The sequence below is a fragment of the Schistosoma mansoni genome, assembly GCF_000237925.1.
Source record: "Schistosoma mansoni, WGS project CABG00000000 data, chromosome 1 unplaced supercontig 0094, strain Puerto Rico, whole genome shotgun sequence".
Classification (NCBI taxonomy): Eukaryota; Metazoa; Platyhelminthes; class Trematoda; order Strigeidida; family Schistosomatidae; genus Schistosoma; species Schistosoma mansoni.
The window spans coordinates 80,537-105,006 of NW_017385991.1; the positions used below are offsets into that span (position 1 = coordinate 80,537).

General features: G+C 35.5%; 1 protein-coding gene and 1 non-coding gene across 2 annotated transcripts in view; one reads left to right on the plus strand and one right to left on the minus strand.

Moving 5' to 3' along the window:
* Nucleotides 1-24,470, minus strand: part of Smp_036990 (sh3-containing grb2-like protein 3 (endophilin III)) — a gene marked incomplete at its 3' end in the record, with an annotated part of 53,993 nt that overhangs the window by 10,788 nt on the left and 18,735 nt on the right. The window contains exons 6-7 of the mRNA XM_018791696.1: nt 11,939-12,048; nt 4,907-5,010 (exon numbers count right to left, since the gene is read on the minus strand). Coding sequence (XP_018645116.1) covers nt 4,907-5,010; nt 11,939-12,048 — 214 coding nt within the window. The remainder of the gene's footprint in view (nt 1-4,906; nt 5,011-11,938; nt 12,049-24,470) is intronic.
* On the plus strand, nt 23,547-23,617 carry Smp_tRNA_01326_Pseudo_TTG.1.1. The gene has a single exon. It is a non-coding gene (tRNA).

The window sequence follows — 24,470 nt, forward strand, 5'->3', positions numbered from 1 at the left end:
TGACCACCTCCAACCACCATCTTATCTCAATAATCGATGTATAAGAGGAGCGTTTTATTTTGTCATACAAAGTATATATGATAGGGGATTTAGAAGATTAAATACAGGAATAATTATTTTAAAAAAGAGGTGGGATAAGTATAACTACTTTACATTGTAATAGTCCTAACTATTATGACCTCTACTCGTTTCAAAAACAAATCTCATTATATTTTTCTAACTAAAGTTTTATTTTATGTTTAAAAAAATTTTTTTTTAGAAATTAGGTCATTAAGTTAAGAAAAAATTTGATAAACTATTATTTTTATTCCTCAACATTGTGTCATCTGCAAATGCCCTGGTACAGTCAACAGTGGGGTAAGTCAGTTCACCCTCTCGAAACGCTTTCATATGGCCACGCTTATACAACCATTATCAGGGAAGTCCTGCTCACTACCTTCTCGCGGTGTTAGTTAAGAAATTAAGAGGACAAAAAGTGAATTTATTTATTTATTGAAACACATAAATATTGGTACAAGGAAGCACCAGATATATATGCACTACACAAATCTCATTTGATTTGTGTGAGAGATTGGATACTGCCCAGGTGTCCAAACTGAAGCAGGTGGTATTCTTAGGGAACCATACGCGGAGCCTTTGACCTAAAGGTCTGATACACAAGACAGTGGTGCATCGTGAGGAGATGCAGTCCCATGGTAGCCGGTGACCAACAATTGGTTCATACACCATTTGCTCCCTCAGGATACTGGAGCCAGCCCATGTACACCATTGGTTTGGAATGAGGGTTTTCCAACTCCCCTAGGTGGACTCACCGTGTCCACCAACCAGGTTAATGCGCCGGACATTCTCTTTTCGTTCTCTCAATTTCGTAAACAACACCCGTGGTGTGAGAAGGCAGTGAGCAGGACTTCCTTGACAGAGGCTATATACGCGTGGCCATGTGAGAGCATTTCGAGAAGGAGAGCGAACTCTCCCCATTCTCGGCCATGCCAGGGCATTTGGGGACCGTCACTTTTACTAGGCTGGTGGATATTGAGGATTCACATAGGGGAGTTGAGAAGCCCTGATTCCAAACTAATGGACTCTGTGTAAAGTTAACAATTGGATGAATTAACAATTTAAGTAAATGTTGGAAACTGAAATTTGGGTCAGATTCAATCATGCTAGGGAATAGGTCTGAGATAAGGAACGCAGACGTATGATAGCCAGTATGATGAATTACAACGATGTTAATGATCTTAATACTAATGTGTCTGACATCTTACGTGCTAAAATGATAGGAATGATAAATTAAATTCAGCAGTCAAATTAAATAGGTCACTCTTTAGACTTCCACTCACATAAGTGTACATTTCCAAACACAACTACCAAATACAGCAACCAAAATACAAGAAGCAGAAATAATCAGGGGATTAAAAAATACAACAATTAGAAAGTGAGTAGGATATCACCAGCCTCCGCACAAATAAGCAGACATATAACATTTGACAGCTTGAAGCTTTTATATATTAAATTCAGTACATAGTATTCTGGGAAATTATAAACGAAACACTAATAGTTGCATAAAATTTAAAAAGATGGTAGCAAGACAACAACAATATTCATAGTGTAATTTATTTGAAATAAACAGTAAATCAAACATACGTTGTCGAAATTCGATATAACTATGATGATGTTGCCACAAGATTTCCACAACAACAGTCAAACATAAAAGATTATCAAACACCCTCAATTCAAAGAGAACAGTTTTCATAGCCCTGAATGATCTCATTGGCGTGTTGTAAATCATACCGTTTACTACAGCTAAAATAGCGTCACGATTTCACCAAAGCTGGCCCGAATAGAAAGAAACCACTCTGGTCTCCCACTATATGTAAATTAACTTCATGTATGACGCCACCACCACCACCACACTTTTACAAAACTACCTAGATACATTAACTTTTAGATTACCTCTGAAGGATCACCACAAAGGGTAAATGAAGGAATATTCTCTTGTCAGTCTTACAGAAACACTTCGTACTTGGCTGCAAAATACATGCCATATATCGATGTACATCAAAAGTATTAAATACTTCTTTTGTAAAAGATGGAACAATTTTCCTTTTTTTAGATTCACTCAGTTTAACTGAACTAATACAAAAAGTGTTATACATTTAAAGTGAATTATATAGATTAACTCATTCAAGAGATGTTGGGTATGAGCTAGTCATACCACCCGATTACTCAAACCGAAGTAGGTGGAATAGGATTCGAAAGTTGAACGTCTTAATCACTGAGTATACAAACCAAAAATTCACTACTAAACAAAGAAACAGAATTGATTATCCGCCGCTTAATGTTAAATTATTGAAGGTAGTTGGAAGAAAACCCTAATTAGACGATATTTCGTGCTAATTTACATTAAACAACAACTAGATGTATTGTAATTACGATGGAAGGATTTGAACCTGTGTCATCCAGTTTTACAATGTGACATGCTACTGATTACTGAGTTATCGGAGGTCACAACTGACTTTTAGTGATTAACGTACTACACATTCTACTAGAATAGATAAAAAAGAGTGGGATTATTCATGATTTATGTGTCACTCACTGTCGATATAACCTCCATTGTTCAAATCCCGACCGTCGCTGCTACCTTGACATGGTGGTCGGGCCTGCCTATCGTGATGAACCAATCGAGCTATACTGGCTGGTACAATCGTTCCTCAAGGTCCTACCATGTCAGATAGGTCGGTTGAAGAGCTGTAAAACTAAAAGCAGCAAACCCAAGGTCCGAAGGCGAAGTCGCACTGCTGACTGTACAGAGGTGTGATAGCAGTAGAGTGTTTCCTTCAGACAACCAGCATAACAGCGATGCTGCCTTCCCACAAGGAGGGGTGGGGTTAGAAAAGGTCGACCTAAAAATGCACACCTCGCCTTATTCCATGGATATATGTCTCCGGCGGTAAGATCCCAACAAGTACGGAGCTAACACAAAAACTACGATCTGTCTACTCATATACTTATCCATTATGTTGTACAAAGTCAATTGAATTGTTTGGTGACATTATTATTTGAATAATTTGTCTACTTTTAGTTTACACCATGAACTGATTTTAGTTGGTACTGAACATTAATTCAATACTTTAAATTTTAGGCACTCACTGCCTAAATTCTGGGGTTCGATCTCTGGCACAGTCGTGAGTACTCATTGCTATGTTTGTCTCATAATAGGATGAAACAGTTCCCCTTTGGTTGACTAGATAGAGTCTACTTGTGATGCGTGACATTGGTCTATTGTACAGAAATAAAACGTTAGCTTATGCTGTTTCGCCGTATCGGAGTTAGTTTTACTGCCATTTGAGTTATTCAAGTAAATTATTTCCCACTACCATCGAATCAAACAATTTTCTTACTTCATTATGCTTGATTTGTATGTAACTGGAATTATGCATAACAGTTACGACTTAATATTTTAGTTCCTTCAGACAACCAGCATAACAGCGATGCTGCCTTCCCACAAGGAGGGGTGGGGTTAGAAAAGGTCGACCTAAAAATGCACACCTCGCCTTATTCCATGGATATCTGTCTCCGGCGGTAAGATCCCAACAAGTACGGAGCTAACACAGAAACTACCCACAAAAAGATCGTGTGTGACCGACCTCAAGCAGTTGTCCCTTGAGCACTGTGGTCACGCTCTCAGGTCATTGAGATCACTTTTAACCCAATTTCCTTTTAAGGTACCTCTAGAAAAACCCTTCCACGGTGTGGGCAACCGGGAAGTAATAACTGCCCTCATACCTTTAACAGCACTCAAGACCACTATATTCAAGACTGACCATTGTTCAAATAACATTAGATATCCAAGAGTATTTAAAAAATATGCTTCCACACTCAATATATAAAAACTACAACCACTAACTGCTGTGTACAGATAAGAAATAAACTTTTTGAAAAAGAAATGAGAAACTATTGAATCACATAAGATTAAATAATGGCTTAATTTGTAAATAAATTTGATTGACAAATCCACTTAAAAATTGTTGCACGGAATACAATGGACATCTCAGAACCAATTAGACGATCTGAACTACGCAGGTGACCTAACCGTCCTATCTCATACACACGAACAAATACAGATGAAGACAGTAAATGTAGCAGCAGCCTCTGCATCAACAGGCCTCAAATACAACACGGAGAACACCAAACCAATCACATTTAATGGCGAAACTCTGGAAGAGGTAGAAACATTCACATACCTGAGAAGCATCATTGTTAAACAGGGAGGATCGGATGCAGATGTAAAGACGAGGATTGGAAAAGAAAGGGCAGCATTTCTACAATTGAAGAACATATGGAACTCAAGACAACTCTCAACTAACTTCAAAGTGAGAATCTTCAATACGAACATCAAGACAGTCCTACTGTACGGAGCTGAAACGTGGAAAACTACTACATCCATCGTCAAGAAGGTACAAGTAATTATAAACAGTTGTCTACGCAAAATGAGCAACATTCACTGGCCCGATGCCATCAGCAACAGCGTTTTATGGGAGAGGACAAACCAGCTTCCAGCTGGAGAGGAAATTAGAAAAAGACGTTGGAAGTGAATAGGACATACACTGAGGAAATCACCAAACTGCATCACGAGACAAGCCCTAACTTGGAATCCGGAAGGGAAGCGGTAAAAAGGAAAGCCAAAGAATACATTACGCCGGGAAAAATAAGCAGATATGAAAAGGATGAATAACAACTGGAAAGAATTGCCCAGAACAGGGTTGGATGGAGAATGCTGGTGTGAGGCTTTGCTCCTCCACGAGGGGTAACTTGTGTAAGTAAGTCTCTGTATCAAATTGAAACAAAGATATTTGATGTTAGAATATCAATGTCGGTGAAAACATTGTATAAACATTAAACTTACTTATCAATTAAAAATTTCCTCAATTGTTCCATAATCTCTGCAGCTTGACGATGATAATCAGCTTGTGATGTTGTAAATTCTAATAACGATTGCACTTGATCAGTCTATAATTGTGAAAAAGAATTAAAATGAATGCATGAAATTTTATCAAGAAAAGCTAATAGGGTAAGTCAGTGAACTAATAATAAATAATTATTTTAAAAAAAGTGAACGATTGAACGTATTCAGCTATAGTCAACGTAGAACCTGTGAAATGTGTACTATTTCAACTTGCTATTATCACATTAGCACAACAAAAATGAATACTAAAATGGTAGAAGTTATACTATGAATATCAGTCACTTCCCACAAAGCTTCTAACCATTGATCAGGATAATCGTGCTGAACTTATCTAGGTAGTCCACATTTCCAAACAAAGCTCAATCCAACACTTAATAGACTGATGCTATGCCTTGGTATGAAAGATCCAAGTTTTCCTTTTCAACCTACTTCTACATTAGTAAATATTTTGTATCACGGTAGGCGATTTTTGGACGCATAAGAACTGATACACGTACAGATGACCATATTAAGAGTGGATGAAGTAAAACAATAGCCGGAAACAATTGTGAATGGAGGAATTAAAGGGGGTTACGGAAAATAAACAAGGAAATCGTAAACTATTTAGATGAGATAATGGTAACATTTTAAGATTAAATTGAAAACAAAACAACGATGTATTTCTTCCATGTATAAAATTAAAGCTTCATTCCTTATTACAACACAAAGCTTACATTATTTTAAGGACTAAGAAAAGGAGAAATCTAAAGCTATAGTCAACTCTAGTTACATGCCATCACGGGAAACATTATTCAAAAAATTGGCTCAAAGGGTTGGACGGGGAATTTATGCATAATTGAAGCTATGGCACGAGTCGACCTAAGCTAGGCTCTCATTGAGAACTTGGAAGCATTGGATGGATGTTTCTTTCTAGTATGAGACTCATGAATTCAACTGTGAAAATACTACAATCTTTACAAATCCCCGTACTGAGAATAACTATGAAGCAATATATAGCCCAATTCTACTCAACCTCTCTAATCATGTAACTGAATGCAAAAGAACTTACATAATCACCTATGTGTACTTTCATGTCATGAATTAATTTCTATATGAAATAATACATGTGTAAACTTTGATTCACTTTTATCCCTGAAGTTCTGTCATCACATTGAGAGCTCAACAAAATTTACAAATAGAAAAGGATCGATAATACTAGGAGTCTATATCATATATTGACTGAAACTATAGAAATATGAATAATTGGATTGTAATACAATACTAGGAAGATTACTCGTTCGGATTGAGACATGTAAAGAACAATTCCCTGTTGAATAATAATGTGTATACCCAAGCTGAGGAATCTTGAACCAGTATGAAACAGATGTTTATCAATACCACTAGCTGATAATCATAATATATGGTAAAAATTAACTTTACATTCGAGATACAAAAAAAAATTCACAAAAGTCCAAATGCCAAATTGTATACCCCAGTTTTAATACACTTGAAGGCAACTGGAACAAGGGCAGCACAGAGTAAATATAAAATAAGAAAAAGTTCAAAACAAACATCTCCGTAAAATATCAATCTTTTGTACCATTGTCTAACCAAACAATTACATTACAACCTAAATTCAGGTGAACAACTCTATGTAACTATATATTCTCTGTATAATATGTATTTGTCAATCAAAATGATCATAAAACTGGTTGGATAGGTAATTTAATGAAACATAAATGAATATACAACTTGGGTTTCTTTCTGTAGTGGGCTAGTAAGAACGTTTTGAAAACAGTCATGTTGAACACTTGCCACCGGCCCCTTGTAGATTAATGGTTGGTAAAATCTTTCCACGGAGTTAAAAATCTACCTTAGCTTTCCCAATTACATATCTGATGTATGTGTGATATTCACTTTCCTATGGTAAAAGAACGTACACTGAGTAGTAGTTCATTCTGTTTAATTTAGATACGAAACATTTTCCAAATAAAGAACTATTGCTCACGTCAGCTTTTGTGGCAAAGAAAATAAAATATTGAACAGAAAATGCTTAATAACCCATAGATACTAATTTTCTTCAAGAAAATGTTGGTGCTGTTAACCAACTACCTGGAGAACCAATCATTTTTACGTAAATTTTTGACTTGGGGTTAGAAACAAACTCAACTTTTAATCAATAAGTCACAGGCTCGAACCCCAACAGCATCAACTTCAGTTTGTGCACCCAAATATCAAAAACGTTTACGTAAATAGTGTATGTGAAAATCAATAACAAAACATTGTACTTGAATAATTTAGATTAATGTTATATAATGATAGCTCAATGATGAACGCATTCGACATTTAATCAATGTATCCTACGTAAGAATTTCATGTTTATTACTTTCTTTAAGCAATTGTATAGGTGGGACTACACTTGATTATTGAAATTTCGGATGTAATAAAGTAATACTACCACTTATAAATAGATTCCCATTATAATGAAGATTCTAATGGCCCGATATTGGACTCCAGTTAGATCGTATATTGAATGTTATTGAAATATACATACCGGCTACCATAGTACATTTTTATCAACTTAATTTGCGTTGGTGACTAACGGAATTAAATAAGTCAAATACGAGGATGAAGTTTGAATACGTATATTTTGTACACTCATTGATCTGAAAAGACAATCAGCGAAACCAAACAGTCACACTATACAGTGATGTACTGCTTAGATTTGAACATAGTCATTGATATGTACGTCATGAAATATATACGTCACCTTAGTCGAAACAGTGAATGTTCGACTCACAAGCTTGTTTGGAGTAAGATGAAAATTTAAGGAAGAAAAGAAAAAGTCGAAGCAAAACGATACATCAGCCCATAAAGTCATTGATTGCTAGATTCAGCGATATTCTTGGGTGAAGACTACCTGAATGGTGTTCACACGATAACTCCGAACAGTGATTGAAAGTGTTAGGTGATCTGGCTCATAATCTATCAAAGTAGCGCAAATGCATTCATTCTTTATCTTACTCTACATACCAAGTTTCAGCATCAGTTGATACATATATACCTTTTTATCAATAATATTCCCCAGTAAATAGTCTTTCTTAACCCCGCCTGTAGCACTTCTAGAGTTACTGCCGGTCCCCAACCCGGAGTAAAGGAGGAGGGTTGGGCATGGGGTTAGCGACCCCATCCCGTAGAAAAACTAACTCGCCAAAAAAACACTAAGGCAAATAGTCTTTCTTATTTTTCATTTATACGTTTATCACTTCGATTTCCGGTTAATTGCATCCCACTATGTTGATATGACACAATAACTTGAAAAAACACAGACTTTGTTAGGCCCTACGTTATGACTAACTGTAAGAATGAACGCATTTGAATCATACTGATTTGCATTTCAAATTACAATGAATGTTAACTTTTAAAAAACTACTTATTTTAACGTAATTTTTGGTTTTAAACAACAACAAAAAATACCCCCTATATTATTTTCATTCTCAAGTCATTCGTGAATTGAACAAAGACAAATGAGTGTACAAAAGTATAATTAGAAACTGCTTTTTAAAAGTGGGTGGGACAAAAAAAATAATTGATAGCAGAGTTAAATATGTACTACGCCCTTACAATGTAACGATTGCTTCGACAGTACATTTTTTTGCCTTTATTTTATGTGCCCATTAAGGCGATCATAAGATTCCTCAAATTTCATTACTAGAAATGATAACCGCAAATGCTCCTTTTTCTGATTCAACTTTCCACATGGCCTTTAACTTATTAACCTATAATTTGTTTCCTCCTTATATTAGTGGACAAGTATTGAGTGCTAGTTACCGCTTTCAAATAACGCAATAATAATAATAATAAAGTAGCTCAATCGTTCCGTATTACTTAAATATTGTAGGGTCATACTGAACTCCAAAATCAAGCCATGACAGCACCATACCAATGAATCGATAATACTGTTAAATCAACAGACAAAACTTGATAACGAGAAATAGTTCAGTTCTCGTTTCTCCTTTAGTTTGTGTAGGTTAACTGACTCCCCCCTCACACATATATGCATGAATACATTGTTTCCATGGAAAAGCTAATCATGGTGGTCACACAGTATAGGATGTAAGCTTAACTTTTTCAAAAAGCACTATCAGTAAAAGACTGGACTAAAAATCTCGCTACTAATCGCTCGCAATCATCTACGATCCATTACATTAAAAAAAACTACATATTCGAAATCACTTTGATCTACTCACTATATTTTCATCGTTTTAAAATGAATAATTAATCGTATTTAATTTTGTTTGGTACTATGCACTTAAACATTCAACACTTGATGTACATAGACTTATTTAGACAGTTTAACTGATCACAGAATCGTAACAACAACAAAAACTGCCAGTACTCAGTACACATTCTGCGTTTATATAATTTGAAAACTACTAATTCATGTTCCGGCTAGTGTCAAAATGGATCATACACGTCATAACTTGTGAAATCAGACGATGAAATACAATGAAAATAAATTGTATTACCAAATAGTATTTGCAATTACGACAAGCAGTGGGATTATTTGCTGTGTTTTTAGAAGTGGATTGATGAATACAACACTGGCTTATTACGCAAGCAGTACTGTAAAGAAATTAGGTAAACACAGTTAGGATAGACGATTAAAATTCAATAATTAGGTTTTACCATGAGAATAGAGCACTACACAACATTTTCGTTTGCAATTAGGACGAGTTGGTCAAAAATCAAATCTAAGTCCTCCACAGCTTTTGCTGAGATAGTGTTACTTATAGATGACGGATTCATGATCTAATAGTTTACATTTCTAACTTTAACTGATTCACAAGTTAGTTCGACCATCAACCAGTGATATCGATAAAAACCGTAACGGATCGTGAGAATAAGAAGCTATATGTTGCTCCCTGATTTTAAATTATCCCCAATTTGTTGTTAGTCTGTAACAAAATTTAACCAACTATTACTGTTTCTTTATTTCTTCACAATGACTATTTGTCTAGTCAAGTGACTAGCGATACATAATAACTGTCTCTATCCCAAATGACATATAAAAACCTTTCCATTTCTAGTGATTCATTCTTAAATTGATTCCTAACTACTTAGAAAATGCCAACACATTTTCTTTTCTATTACTAACAATAGTAAACAGTGAACATGTTCTCCAATACCTATTATATCTCGTTAATACTTTGAGGCCTACAGTCGAATAATAATTTGGGATACTGAGAATTCCGTATGTTGAGGATGTCAGTTTTTCAAGACGGGGTGAATTGTTTGGTTTTGAATCGTGAAAATATGTAGAGCGGTTTTTTAAAACATAAAATTACACTAAACTTTGAAGGTGGATTCGAAAAGCGGATACACAATCCTAAGGAATTTTTTTCCAATTGTTGATATTTGGAATTGAATTCAAACAGAAGCTTCGATATAATCTATATTTACAAATTGACTACATTTTTGATAGCCATATGTTTCGGCCTGTTGGGATCATGTCACCTAGGTGTTCCTGTGATTTCTTTTTGATTGATGGTTACTGTGCAATATTTTTAGTCCGTGTGAATACAAACATGTGAGATAAGGGTATATCCGATTGACGAGATCAAAAGAAAACAGAAAAAAAATGAGAGAACTCGATTCTGTTGTTAGTCAGTCACGCAAAAAAAGCGAACATATTTTGATCATAATTAATATGAACATAGTACTTCTGATAAATTCGAAACTTAAATGAGTTAATGCCTATAGTAAAAGAAATTGATGGGAGGAATCTTTTATGTAAGAAATGAGGAGATTAGCCAAAACGTTGATTAGTATAATAGTTACACATAAGCATATATAATTTGACATTGTAATTATATTTATCACTCACGATTGCAGAGAGAGTAATCATAAACAGACTGATTAACTAACTGTGTATAAACACACTCGTGAATACTATTTTATCATCAGTATGGAATAGCTTGAACATGATATCCGAAAGATATAAATGTTAACGTCCGTTCACACCAAAAAGTAGCCTGGTATTTAATCGACAAAGAAATATTAGATAGACAACAGACAGAGGTTGTGACATAGTGGTAGGATTGAAGGTAACAAACTTCATGCTCAAGAGTGAAGTTATAATGTAGACTGTATTAGGTTGGAACACTAAGATTTTTCCTATGGATAAACAATAGCTGTAGTGGTGCGATCCATTCATGAATGGGAGGAGAAATTTCTCTTTATGGGCTGCTGTCAAACATCTCAGGCTAACGAGATTGCCGATAATCGTCAAATCTTTTTTCCCAGGGTTTCCAGTCAACTATCTCCAAATATCATCTAACATAAAAATAAAGTGCACGCGATGTCTAGTCACTTAGGCTAGTGACCACATTACAGCTTGATCAGTAGAATACGATATTGGTCATTACTCAGTGATCAACCAATTTTAAATACGTCTCAGTCTCGGCTAAGTGACACAAGGCCGTAATCCGCCAGTGAGTATCAGTTCCCTCAAGATTACAAGTATACCTTCCTAATGAGTGCCAACTGGTACGAAACCTATATATATATATATATATATATATATATATATATATATATATATATATATTGATGTGTGTGGGAGAATGATAATGATTGGTTGTCTGCTTAGTCAGACAGGTGTCAGATGAGTTATATGTTCTCCAATCCTTATTAGTTATTATTATTGATTGATTGTCCATTTGTTGTTGGATTGTGTCGGTTTTGGTGTGGAAATATATTTACGTTCTAGTCAGGCTAATCACGTGTTCTTGATCTTAGTTGTGTTGAAGTCCTGTAGAATAGACACTGGAAGGGAATCTAGTGTGGATATTCGTCTAAGGTAAATTAACGTCCCATTAGTGTAAAAAGTAAGACGGGCCGTTTTAATATATATATATATATATATATATATATATATGACTTTACCATTCGATTACATTGATATTTTAAAAATGTTAATGAATAGCTTACTTCACTATTCAAAAAATTAATCATTGCTTGTTCGGCTAATGCTTTTGATTCTTGAAATTTTTCTTCAGCAACTTTAAGTTCGTCTTCAGGCAATCTTGAATTGTTTGCACCTATAAAGAGAAAAGAAAACATTGCGGAGAAAAAACAACAGATAAAACATATAGATAATGAAGGAATATACACAGCATGATCATTTTGAATTATGGTTTCAAATTTTAAAAGGTACTATATACGGTAAACTGTGAATTACGTAACAGGTATTACGCACTCTATCATTAGAAAGAGTTTGAATTATCCACTGTTGTTGATATTCAAGACTGAGTTTTGATTAATTTTCGCAGGCATATGTGCATCCTCTATGGGTTGCTACAATATAAGCCATTTTGCCATAAGTTTTTAAGATAGATGGATTGTGACTAGCAGTGGGATTTAAGATGCGGTTTCTGCCCCGGAAGTAAATACTGAGTTTCAAGATCAATACAGATATCCAGCTAACGAGTCATAAACAGAACGGAAGTTCAACTCCGTCGGATTTTATCACAAGTAAATAGCTAATTAATGTGAGAGGGTTCTGAAAATAGTTCATTTTCAAGATAGACACGGCGAACTACACTTAACTAGTAGACAATCATTTAAATTATGGAACAGCAAACAAGTATCTCACCCTACCCTATTACATTCATCAACAGTGCACAGCCATTGTTCTGCCATGAATTGAACCCAAGATCTTCAAGCCTGACAACAAGTGCATTATTTTCAAACCACTGAATAAGGATCCAACAGTTCATTTTCCCAACTTAATTCATTGTATAATCTAACATACACTCATTGGCATTACTGATGCTTAATCTTCGCTCTTGATATACTTGAAATCTATTGGTTGAAAATATGAACTATTGTGTATATGGACTCGGTGGTAACATGTTAAGGAACTTGGGTTCGACTCTGACAATGGTAAGTGTACAATCGTAAACAGTTTTTCATAATAGAACGCAATAGAGGCTCAGTGTTTTCGGGTTTTTAACAATGGTCTAAATAAGGTTAAAAATTGATGCAAAGTATGCTCAAATAGTAAACGATAAAAATTAGTAGAATGTGATACACTACCGAAACTCAGTTTCATGTACTAGGTTATAAAAGATCTCACAATTCATAAAACCACGTTGCCATCTACAAGACTGTTGGGAATGGGAGATCCCCAGCAATCACTTGGTAAACAACTTATTTTTGTAATTTTATTTTGGAAATTTGAATTTCTCATTCTCGCACCGAAATCGCTCATGGTTACCTTCAGATTGCATTTCCCACTTGGAATGACCTTAAATGTTATTGATTCGTTTTCTATTTTAATACGCTATTTGTGATATTTCCCAAGGTCATTTTTATACTGCATATACAGGCTTGAGTTGTGTGCTTGTTCGTTTGTGTTTCTGACTGCTTGCAGAATATACTTTTTCCTCAGCTGAATCTGGTCTTCTCCCTCTAGTTAACAGGATTGGGATGCATTGAAATAGTTTAGCTTGTCCTATTGTTATGTTACAGACCTTCGTTCCGTTCGCCAGTTTAAAGTGATATCGTAATCTGCTCAAACATATCAAAGATGTACGTCAGCGAGTATTTCAATATTAATGCCAAATTTATTAAATTCTTCTATTTGTTGAGTTTGACTAGCATGATGGATATGAAACTATTTTTTACAGATCTCGTTGTATTATATGATTAGTCACAATACTACTCAACTTCATCCTGTCTAAAGTATTATCTGTTAAAGCGTGTGAGTGCGTGTCCTGTTTATATATGAACGTGCTGATTCCCGCCAATGAGAAAGGAGTGAATTATCGATTAAAGCAATGATACACAAAAACCGTACGAGCAGTCTTGAGTACTTATCAGTCCTGCTATCTGCCTAGCCCAGCCAGTTAAGTCCAGAACACCAATAACAACCTCTGCAATATGAATCATTACTACTCTCAAGCATACTGGGTTTATATACCAAACAAGCTGACCACATCGTACCAATAAAATAGAAAATAACATTTGTACAAGAGTTAGCTAAATGTGACTGTGAATAGGGGGACTAGTAATTAATAGATTGGGTATAGTTCAAGAATGGTTAAATCGTACAGTAGTAGTCTATAGGTTGAAATAAAGCTTTTAATAAGAGGAACACGAATATGAATAGTTAAGTTACTTAACAATTATACAATAGGAAATATACATATCACATTGGTCCATAAATAGGTCTTAAAGTTACCATTCATAATCCTCCACGGAGTATAACAATATCCAAGAGAATTTGATCAATCTAGTATCATCTTAATGCTAACAGTCCATAAGATAGATTTACATATACTGTACAAAAGTTACAGAATAAATGGTAAGAAAATACATTTCAATCAAACTATAAACATACTAGCCAAATATAAAATACTGATTTATATTAGTATCATTCAAAAAAGGTACACATTGGAATGTGTGACAGCATATTTGAAATATTTACCTATTATTCACTTATCAACAAAAAAAACAATAACAGGAACTGAATAGAAACATCATGATTGTATTGTATTTTAAATGTAATTTGGTATTTTATCATTTAGTGAATAATACACACAAAAAAATACGGTTTATGTATGGATACCTTGGTAGAAGAGGTCAATGATTTGAAAGCTTATTATCTAATATTAACCTCTAGACAATTGATCAATATTGTAACCTCTAGATAATAATCATAAATCAGTTTATTATATTTGAAATACCATAATTACAACTGTAATATACATATGTTGTCTTCTTGTAATTCATATTAGCTTTAAATTCAGTTAGTATTGTTTGTTTGAATCTTGTCATTGATGTTTAGGACTACAACTGATCAGTCTCTAATTGGCCATATGTGCATACTGTGAGTATTGCCTCGTTATAGCCTTAATTCACAAGCATTATAAGTAAAGATGGATAGTGGCTAGCAGTGGAATCCAATATGCATATATGCCAATAAGAGACTGACCAGTGGCAGTCCTAAACAACAATGGTAAGATACAAACAAGTAATACTAAGTGAATTTAAACTTTACCTCACTGCACAACCAAGTGGATATCACGACTCAGTAGCTGAGTGGATAACGCGATGGCGTTTGAAGCGAACAGTACTGGGTTTGAGTCCCAGAGTGAACATCAACTCTGTGATGTAGGTATATCCAGCTGACGAGTCCCAAATAGGACGAAGTGCGCGTCCTGGATTCCACTGCTAGCTACTATCCATCTTTGCTCATATTTGCTTTATTAATTTGGTGTTGAACAAGTAAATTACCACTATCATGAACTGGTAGATGTGTATTAAACAGACAATATTGATCGCTCCATAAATTAATAAGTTAAGGGGGGAGAAATAGTTTGACAAATAACTTGCATATACTTAGAGCTATTGACCGTGGACAATTTTTTACAATTAATTGGCATGTAATATAGTAACAAATACAAATGGAAAAAGATTAATTGTAATTCTCGTTTCGAATTAAGTAATTTTGATAGTTGAGATCATGAATCAATTGAAGCTAGACCACCATGGAAAACCTGGAAGCACTAGACGGCCGTTTCGTCCTCTTATGGGACTCCTCAGAAGTGAGCATCCACGATCCCGTCTCACGAGATTCGAACCCAGGACCTATCAGTTTCGCGCGCGAGCGCTTAGCCCCTAGACCACTGAGCCGGCATTCAACGGTGTTAATGTCTAACTTTAACCAATCCACGAAAATGACACCCTATTCTTATACATTTATCACCTACTTTTATCTTATACCACAAAGTAGTTAATATTACTAACCCTTTAACGTTTAAAAAACTACAGAATATTATAAGTAAGAGAACAAAGACAGACAGATAAACATTATCAACAAAGGGTCTGGCATAGATAAGTGTTCGTTCAAGATGTACCTAATTAGCACGGAGTGATCAAAATAACAAGATGTATACCAAAACAGATCGAAGTAATGTGGTAGCAGTAATAAATAAAAGACTGAAAATTTGGAATATGGTTCTAAAAGACTTGTGAAAAAATATATAAGAAAGAATACTGAAATCCGTAACTGAAAAAAATATAAAGCATCAAAGCATTTACTTCACTATGGACGTTTTTGTGCCATGTCACCCAAAGTCTGTAACCAGTGATACCCGTTATCAGGTGAACCCCAACCAAATAGTGTGCACATACCAACATAGTTCAGTCCAACAACTAATGGCTTTATAGAGTGACGCCATGTGTCGGTTTGAATGCTTCTACCATCCTTACAACATACTTCTGCACTAAACATCGCTCATAGAGATAACCGAGGACTAAGCATACGTAACACGTCCTAACCAATTTAGTCAATAAAGATTAACGACCTCATTAACCAGTTCGCGGCCTTTACCCAGTACTTCACTATATGCCTAGCCCCAACATTACTAACTCGGTCGTTTCGCAAAAAAAACAATGGTTCGAAGATACTTATGAACCTTTGTAACGTTTAAGTCAAAACTGGACTACCTTTAGTTAGATACTAACGTAAGCATTTCATATCGTCAGCCAACTGGTTGTTAGTTTTTTATTTTTATTTTATCTTATTTGAATACATAAATATTGATACAAAGGAGCACCGAATACATATGCGTCACACAACTCACTTGATTTGTGTGTGGGCTGTGATACTGCACGGGTGCTTAGACCGAAGGAGGTGGCTTTCTTAGGAGGGGCCACACCCGGAGCAGTGTTGTGATAATTATGAATAATTTGAATAGACATACTAGTAAAAGAATCCTTTATAACAATAATTAATAATAATAATAAAGTACGCATTAGGCGATTTAACTAGACTTATTTTTGTTTACAAGATTGATTTATTATTGCACTCATTGTGACCGTGTGTGTGTGTGTGTGTAAGTGCGAAACCATGACAATTCGGTTAAAATTCAAATACAAGTTAACTTATCCTTTACAACATTACAAATTTTATAATATTTTAATGTGATTATAATATGTACAATGAGTAAGCAGAAAATTGGTTGATCTGTGCATATAAACAGATTCAATGAGGTATGGTGTTGGTGTTTCGTTTGAAAAGAAGTAAACTTCCCTCCTGTTAGTATTTAGAACCGAATATCTCAACGAAAATTAATGACAGGTTGTTCATATTTTGGATAGTAGCCATGAATGAAATTTATGGAAATCGTTTTATACTAATTGGAACTAGTCGAATGAGTGCCCCCAAATGCCCTGGTACAGCCGAGAGTGGGGAGAGTACGCTCTCCCTCTCGAAATGCTCTCACATGGCCACTCGTATATAGCTTCTTCCAGGGAAGTCCTACTCAATACCTTCTCACACTACAGGTGTTGCTTACGAAATTGAGAGGACGAAAAGCGAATGTCCGACGCATTAACCTGGTTGGTGGACACGGTGAGTCCACCTAGGGGAGTTGGAAAACCCTCATTCCAAACCAATGGTGCACATGGGATGGCTCCAGTATCCTGAAGGAACAAATTGCGTATGAACCAATCGTTGGTCACCGGCTACCATGGTACGGCATCTCACGATGCTCCACTGCCTTTTGGATCAGACCCTTAGGTTAAAGACTTTTGGTGTGACCCCCTAAGAAAACCACCTGCTTCAGTTCGGGCACCTGGGCAGTATCGTAGCCCTCACACAAATCAAATGAGATTTGTGTGACACATATGTATCTAGTACCCTTTTGTACCAATATGTATGTGTTTAAATAAATATATAATATAAATGAATGAGTGTACAATTGAAGTTCATTACAACTGTTGACATTTGAATTTTAGTAGGGATTTCAACATATGCCTGAGTATATTCAAATATAATTAAGTATATATGTTAGATTCTACCATTTTTAATAAAAGGAAATATTGTGTTCATAAACCATGCCCTGAAACGGAAACCTTAACATCATTCTAAACTTCATCAACCTAGATAAATGTCTATACACTCAGTCATTCAGCCATACACAATGTAGAACCTGACGCGCTCACATTAGTTCAATTTGCCATACTCCATTAGTGAAGAGAGATGGGATTCTCAGGGTAAATCCTAGAGTAGTAGAGGTAGTAACAGAAAAGACTAGGGATTGAGGATACGATTCAACTAGAAAATATGAATTAGTGAACAAAAAAGTTTCACAAGGGATTTAGAAACTTGGATCTAAGGAAAAACGAAGAGTGAACACACTTTAACCATTGCCAATAATTCTGAGCCATGATTACAATAGTCACACGGACCCCAACCAAGTGATCAGCACCTACTTATATGGCTCATGCCAGCAATCATCAGTGTCTTTATGGATTGATGTTATGTCTTAATACGGTCTTCCATAGTAATCTTCCGACCTATTCCTACACTGGTCACCATCGCGCGCCGAAGTAGTCGATGGACAGGCATATTCACTACATGTCCTAAACATCTCAGTTGATAAAGATTCACTACCTCATCAGTCGATTTCCTATCCTTATCTAGTATTCTGCGTTTAACCTTAGAATTGCTAACTCAATGTTCCCAAAATATATCAGCAATGGTTTGAATACACTTATAATCGAATACTAGTAACCCATGAATATCTTATATCTTTGAAGGTAACGTTTTACAGCCATGAAAAAATAGAGCGAACCGCTGCACAGTATACTTGTTAGTACATTAAGCTTGCAGAAAGTTAAATTTAGAGAATAATTAATAAAATGATTTTAGATATGGGGAAACAATAAGTAAAAAAGGTGGAACACATTGATGAGAAATATCCCACAGTGGATGATTGTAGTTATAACTTATTAAATATCTAATTTATGGTATCTTCGTGTTGTCGCAAGTGAAAGCTCTTATTTACCTCACTCACTGTTGACATGCATATATATTATCGTTCATAAATCATCGCTATCTATTTATGCATCTGTTAGTTTTATATTATAATGATCTAGTTACTTTATCACAGATAATGTGAGTTGGAAAATTCAATCGTGCTTTCTAAGTCCATACTGAGAGTTTGCCGGATATTAACTCTCTAGGGACGATAAGACTTCCAAGATAAGTTAAGTGGTTGATATGCTCAAACACCGAGGAGCTGATTTTGATGGCATATGATGCTGTAAATGTACGCCTTCAATAAGCCATAACCCAGGATGAACTCTTATCATTTATTTAAACACATAAATGTCGGTACAAGGAAGCACCAGATACATATGCGCCGCACAAATCTCATTCGATTTGTGTGAGGGCTGTGATACTGCCAAGGTGCCCAAACCGAAACAGGTGGTATTCTTAGGGGTCCACACCCTGAGCCTTCGACCTAAAGGTCTGATCCACAAGGCAGTGGAACATCGTGAGGAGATGCAGTCCCATGGTAGCCGGTGACCAACAATTGATTCATACGCAATTTGTTCCTTCAGGATACTGGAGCCATCCCATGTGCACCATTGGTTTGGAATGAGGGTTTTCCAACTCCCCTAGGTGGACTCACCGTGTCCACCAACCAGGTTAATGCGTCGGACATTCGCTTTTCGTCCTCTCAATTTCGTAAGCAACACCTGTAGTGTGAGAAGGTATTGAGTAGGACTTCCTTGGCAGAGGCTATATACGCGTGGCTATGTGAGGGCATTTCAAGAAGGAGGGTGGACCCTCCCCACTCTCGGCTGTACCAGGGCGTTTGGGGGATGAACTCTACACTTTCTACTTTGATCTAGGTATTCAGGGCAGCACCAAAAACAGACCCTACATATAATACAAACAATATGACTAAAAACAGCATATATGCCAGCTTATATATTTGGTAATAGAGTTAAAAGCTAAGGATCTAAGACGAAATAGCTGTCTAGTAAGACTACTTTCCCAGAGTTATTTTAATATTTCTCTAGTCGATATCATTAATATGATAAATATGTATGAATATAGGAGTACAGAGTACACTTACACAAATACACACACACACATGTAGCTCTCAATATTTAAAAGTTATTTTCTTTTAAACAAATCAAACTTATCAAATAAAAATAAGATGACAATATATCTAAAACAAAATTAAACATTTTTGAAGTTAATTACTTATGAATTAGAAAAAAAAGAGAAACTATAAACTCTACTTCAATAAAACAAACTTATAATAATTTAGAACTGTCAAAATTTGACCTAATGATAAAATGAACTTAGTAAGGCAGAGTATAAATGAATGTTGTCTCATGAGAGAGGTAAGACGAGAAAGATGATGAGATTGTATCGAATGAACTAAGGAAGAAATAAGATAGAAATAAAAGATTCTATTAAATATGATGAAAATGAGAATTAACAACATTGAATATTTTACGTTATTAAATTGAATATTGAACTTTGTCAATACTTAAGTTTTGATCTTTTATAGATCCCCTTCATATTATAAGACTAATATATTGAACGAAGAATATTCTTTTCTTCAGGTTCTACAATTATATATATCCAAATTAATAATCCGAAAAAATGGCTAGGTTAAAGGCAAAGTACATCGTTTAAAGCGTGTAAATTTAGGAAGACAATTGGTGAACGGTTGCTCAACTTCGTGGATTGGTTGAAGTTGGACATTAACACCGTTGGATGCCGGCCAACTCAGTGGTCTCTCGGTCAAGTGCTCTGGCTCAAGACTGGTAGATCCTGGGTTCGAATCTCGCGAGTGTGGGATCGTGGATGCGAACTGTTGAGGAGTCCTATAATAGGAAGAAACGGCCGTCCAGTGCTTTCAGGTTTTCCATGGTGGTCTAGCTTCAATTGACGCATGATTTCAACTATGAAAATACTAAATTCTCCACAAAACCCCTTCTGAAATTTAGGAATGTCAAACCAAATAGAATAAAATTGTTAATGTTGATATGGCGCATATAGAAAGTTCACTTCAATCTGTATATATGTTAAATGAAACTTTAAGATCCATGATCAGAATAAATATGGGTCAGATAGGGTGAGAGAGATATGATAGTGCAATTACGATTTGATCAAGTGGAAGATTAAATTGTGTGAAAAATTAGTAAGACGTAATAACGAGGGATCAATGTGTAGTGAATGAATCATGTATAGGGGAATCGCAGAGTGAACATCAACTCTGAGATGCAGGTACATCCAGCTGACGAGTCCCAAATAGGACGAAACGCGCGTCAAACTGGATCCCACTTCTAGCCACTATCCATCCTTGCTTATAATGCTTGTGAATTAAGGCTATATCGATGCAATACGTGCAGTATGCACATATGCCAATAAAAGAGACTGACCAGTTGCAGTCCTAGACATCAATCGGAAGATTCAAACAAACAATACTAAATGAATAATAATACAAAGATTTGTAAGAGAGACAATTACATTTGACTACGAAAGGTCGTAAGTATATAATCAAATTAGATCATCCAATAGCTAAGATTACTATTGATTAATTGGCCATGTGGTTGGCCAGGGGAGGAGCAGGGTTCGGAGATAGTTCTTCTGTACGCATAGCTTCGGTTTCTTCATCCTGATGGCTACTGTCACAGCCGTTTGAAGGACTTTAAACCTGACAAGCTTAGGCAAAAAGTTACTGACCCTATAAATAATTGAAAAAGATTGGTTTATACTGGCACTATGACCAGTTTGCACTAAATGGGCCAATATCGAGCTGTTTACTTTCTTCAGTAATAACTCTTTCACGACATTAATAGGAACTGTAGTTTCAATTTCATTTTCAATCAGTTGTTCCCCTATATATTCTACGGTCTCTATGAGTGGGACATTCGTGAATAGTGATGTTGCATCCAAAGACATCATCTTTAGTCCCAAAGTATTAGCATTTTTGATTTTATCAACAAATTGAAATACATCCTTAACACTATGTTTTACAAGCTTTTACATGCTTTAAACGATGTACTTTGCCTTTAACCTGACCATTTTTCCGGATTATTAATTTGGATATATAATTGTAGAACCTGAAGAGAATTTATCGAAAAGAATATTCTTCGTTCAAATATTAGGCTTAAGTTTTGGAACTGAAATAGTATTTCTATTAGCCATCAAGCATAAAGAATATGTGAAACATAACCGATGGAAGAAAACTTATACTTGTATGTACTAAGAAATTTATAATTGCATTATAATGACGATAACCATGTGAGAAAGATAACCGATTGACAATCAAATAAATAAGAGCAAATTGTTTTACTATATAAGCAGAGATGGATGGCAGCTAGCAGTGGAATCCAAGATTTATGATTCGTCTTATTTTGGACTCGTCAGCTAGATATACTTGCATCCCAAAGTTGATGTTCACTCCAAGACTCGTATCGTTCGTTTTAAACGACATCACGTTATTCCCTTACCTACTGAGTCCAGATAGTCACTAGCTTATGCAACCAGATGAAGTTTAATTCATTTTTGTATTGGTTATTTGAATCTTCCCACTGACGTTTAGGACTACAATTGATCAATCTGTTATTGACCACTGCTAGCCACAGTCTATCTTTACCTATAGTGCTTGTGACTTCAGGTAACATCGAGGCGCAAATATGCCAATATGAGACTGATCAATTGCAGTTCTAAACATCAATGGGAAGACTCCAACCAATACAAAAAGAAATTATTTTACCATCTGGTTGGAGTAAATGAAGTGAATTTGATCAGACCGGCTATGATGAAATTATCACTGATAACATCATGAATGAAATAAGAATAATGATAATAAAATTCACTTGTCACGTACTCTAGTTTGAACTACAATAGTGTCTATATGTGAGAACTAATGATCATAATCAGCTGTCTAAATGGAATTAAGTAATGTAACTAGACTTTATTTAGTTAAAAGTAAAGTGTTCTAATCATTAATCCAGTGAAATTCCGTTCTCTTATATTTTTAGCCGACATAAAGTCACTTATTTAACACAAGTATCAAAGTTTGAAAAAGAAATGATGTAAACATAATAAACCTAGATACCGAATACAAAATGTCGGAGAAGATTCTTCTGGTCTCCCACATTGTCCGGACATTCCATATACCTATAAAAATTGTTGCTCAGGTTGTTAGAAGATGCATTGGCCTCACGGCTTCCGAAGGAATTCGGCTTTCATCATGAGACGTGATAATTATTCCTTCAACTCCCAGGGCAGAGTTTAAATGGTTTGAATAATTTTTTCTGGTTAGCTTTTTTTTAGCGAGTTGTTTTTTTAGGGAATGGTGTCCCTACCGCCATCCCAAACCCTCTTCCTTGGCCCGGGCTGGGGACCGGCAGTAGCCTCCGGAGGAGCTACAGGCTACAGCTACAAAATGTTATTAAGTCTATTTGTCGATAACTTACACCAAAAAAAGAATAATAATATCGACATATTCATTTGGTATTGTTTGTTTGAATCTTCCCATTGATGTTTAGGACTGCAACTGGTCAGTCTCTAATTGGCATATGTGCATACTGTGCGTATTGCCTCGATAAAGCCTTAACTCGCAAGCATTGTAAGCAAAGATGGACAGTATGCACATATGCCAATTAGACTGACCAGTTGCAGCCCTAACACATCGATGGGAAGATTCAAACAAACAATACTAAATGAATTTAAACGTCACCTCATTGCACAAGCAAGTGGCTATCAGGACTCAGTGGCCGAGTGGATAACGCGATGGCGTTTGAAGCTAAAGGTACTGGGTTCGAGTCCCAGAGTGAATATCAACTCTGAGATGCAGGTGCATCCAACTAACGAATCCCAAATAGGACGAAACGCGCGTTAAACTGGATTCCACTGCTAGCCACTATCCATCTTTGCTTACCAATATCGACATATGTTTGTATCCTTGAAGGTATAAATGATACGCTTTAAGTATCTCGACAGTTCCATATTATTATGTAATAGTTTCATTTTCATTGATCATCCCCTTTAAGCATTATCTAGGACCGATATTATTTTTGTTAGATTTGGCTAAATGTTACATTATAACAATAAACTATCCTTTGTCAATGGAAAAAACATTTCAATAGATAGAACTGGTTGAAATTAATAACACGCATACACACACACACAGATACACTAAAAATCAATAATATTAACTAAATTGGAAAACAAAAAGCCTTAAAATGTAAATCCTTTTATATACCAAAACATTCTAATAGACAAATGATTATCACATGTCATATTATACATTTTGTATAAAATACTTTTCTGCATATGAAAATAATCTAATTACTTATATAAAGATGAATGTCAGCTGATAACTTCTTTAGACCATAATAAGAAGTATAAACATACATGTTGAATAAGGTATTTTATCAAATAATACTGGTTCTTTCCGTGTATTCCTATCATACAGTGATCTTGAGTGCCGTTAAAGGTATGAAGGTAGTTATTACTTCCCGGTTGCCCCCAAATACCCTGGTACAGCCGAGAGTGGGGAGGGGCCATCCTCCATCTCGAAATGCTCTCACATGGCCACGCGTATATAGCCTCTGTCAGGGAAGTCCTATTCACTGCCTTCTCGTGGTGGGGGTGTTGCTTACGAAAGTGAGAGAACGAAAAGCGAATGTC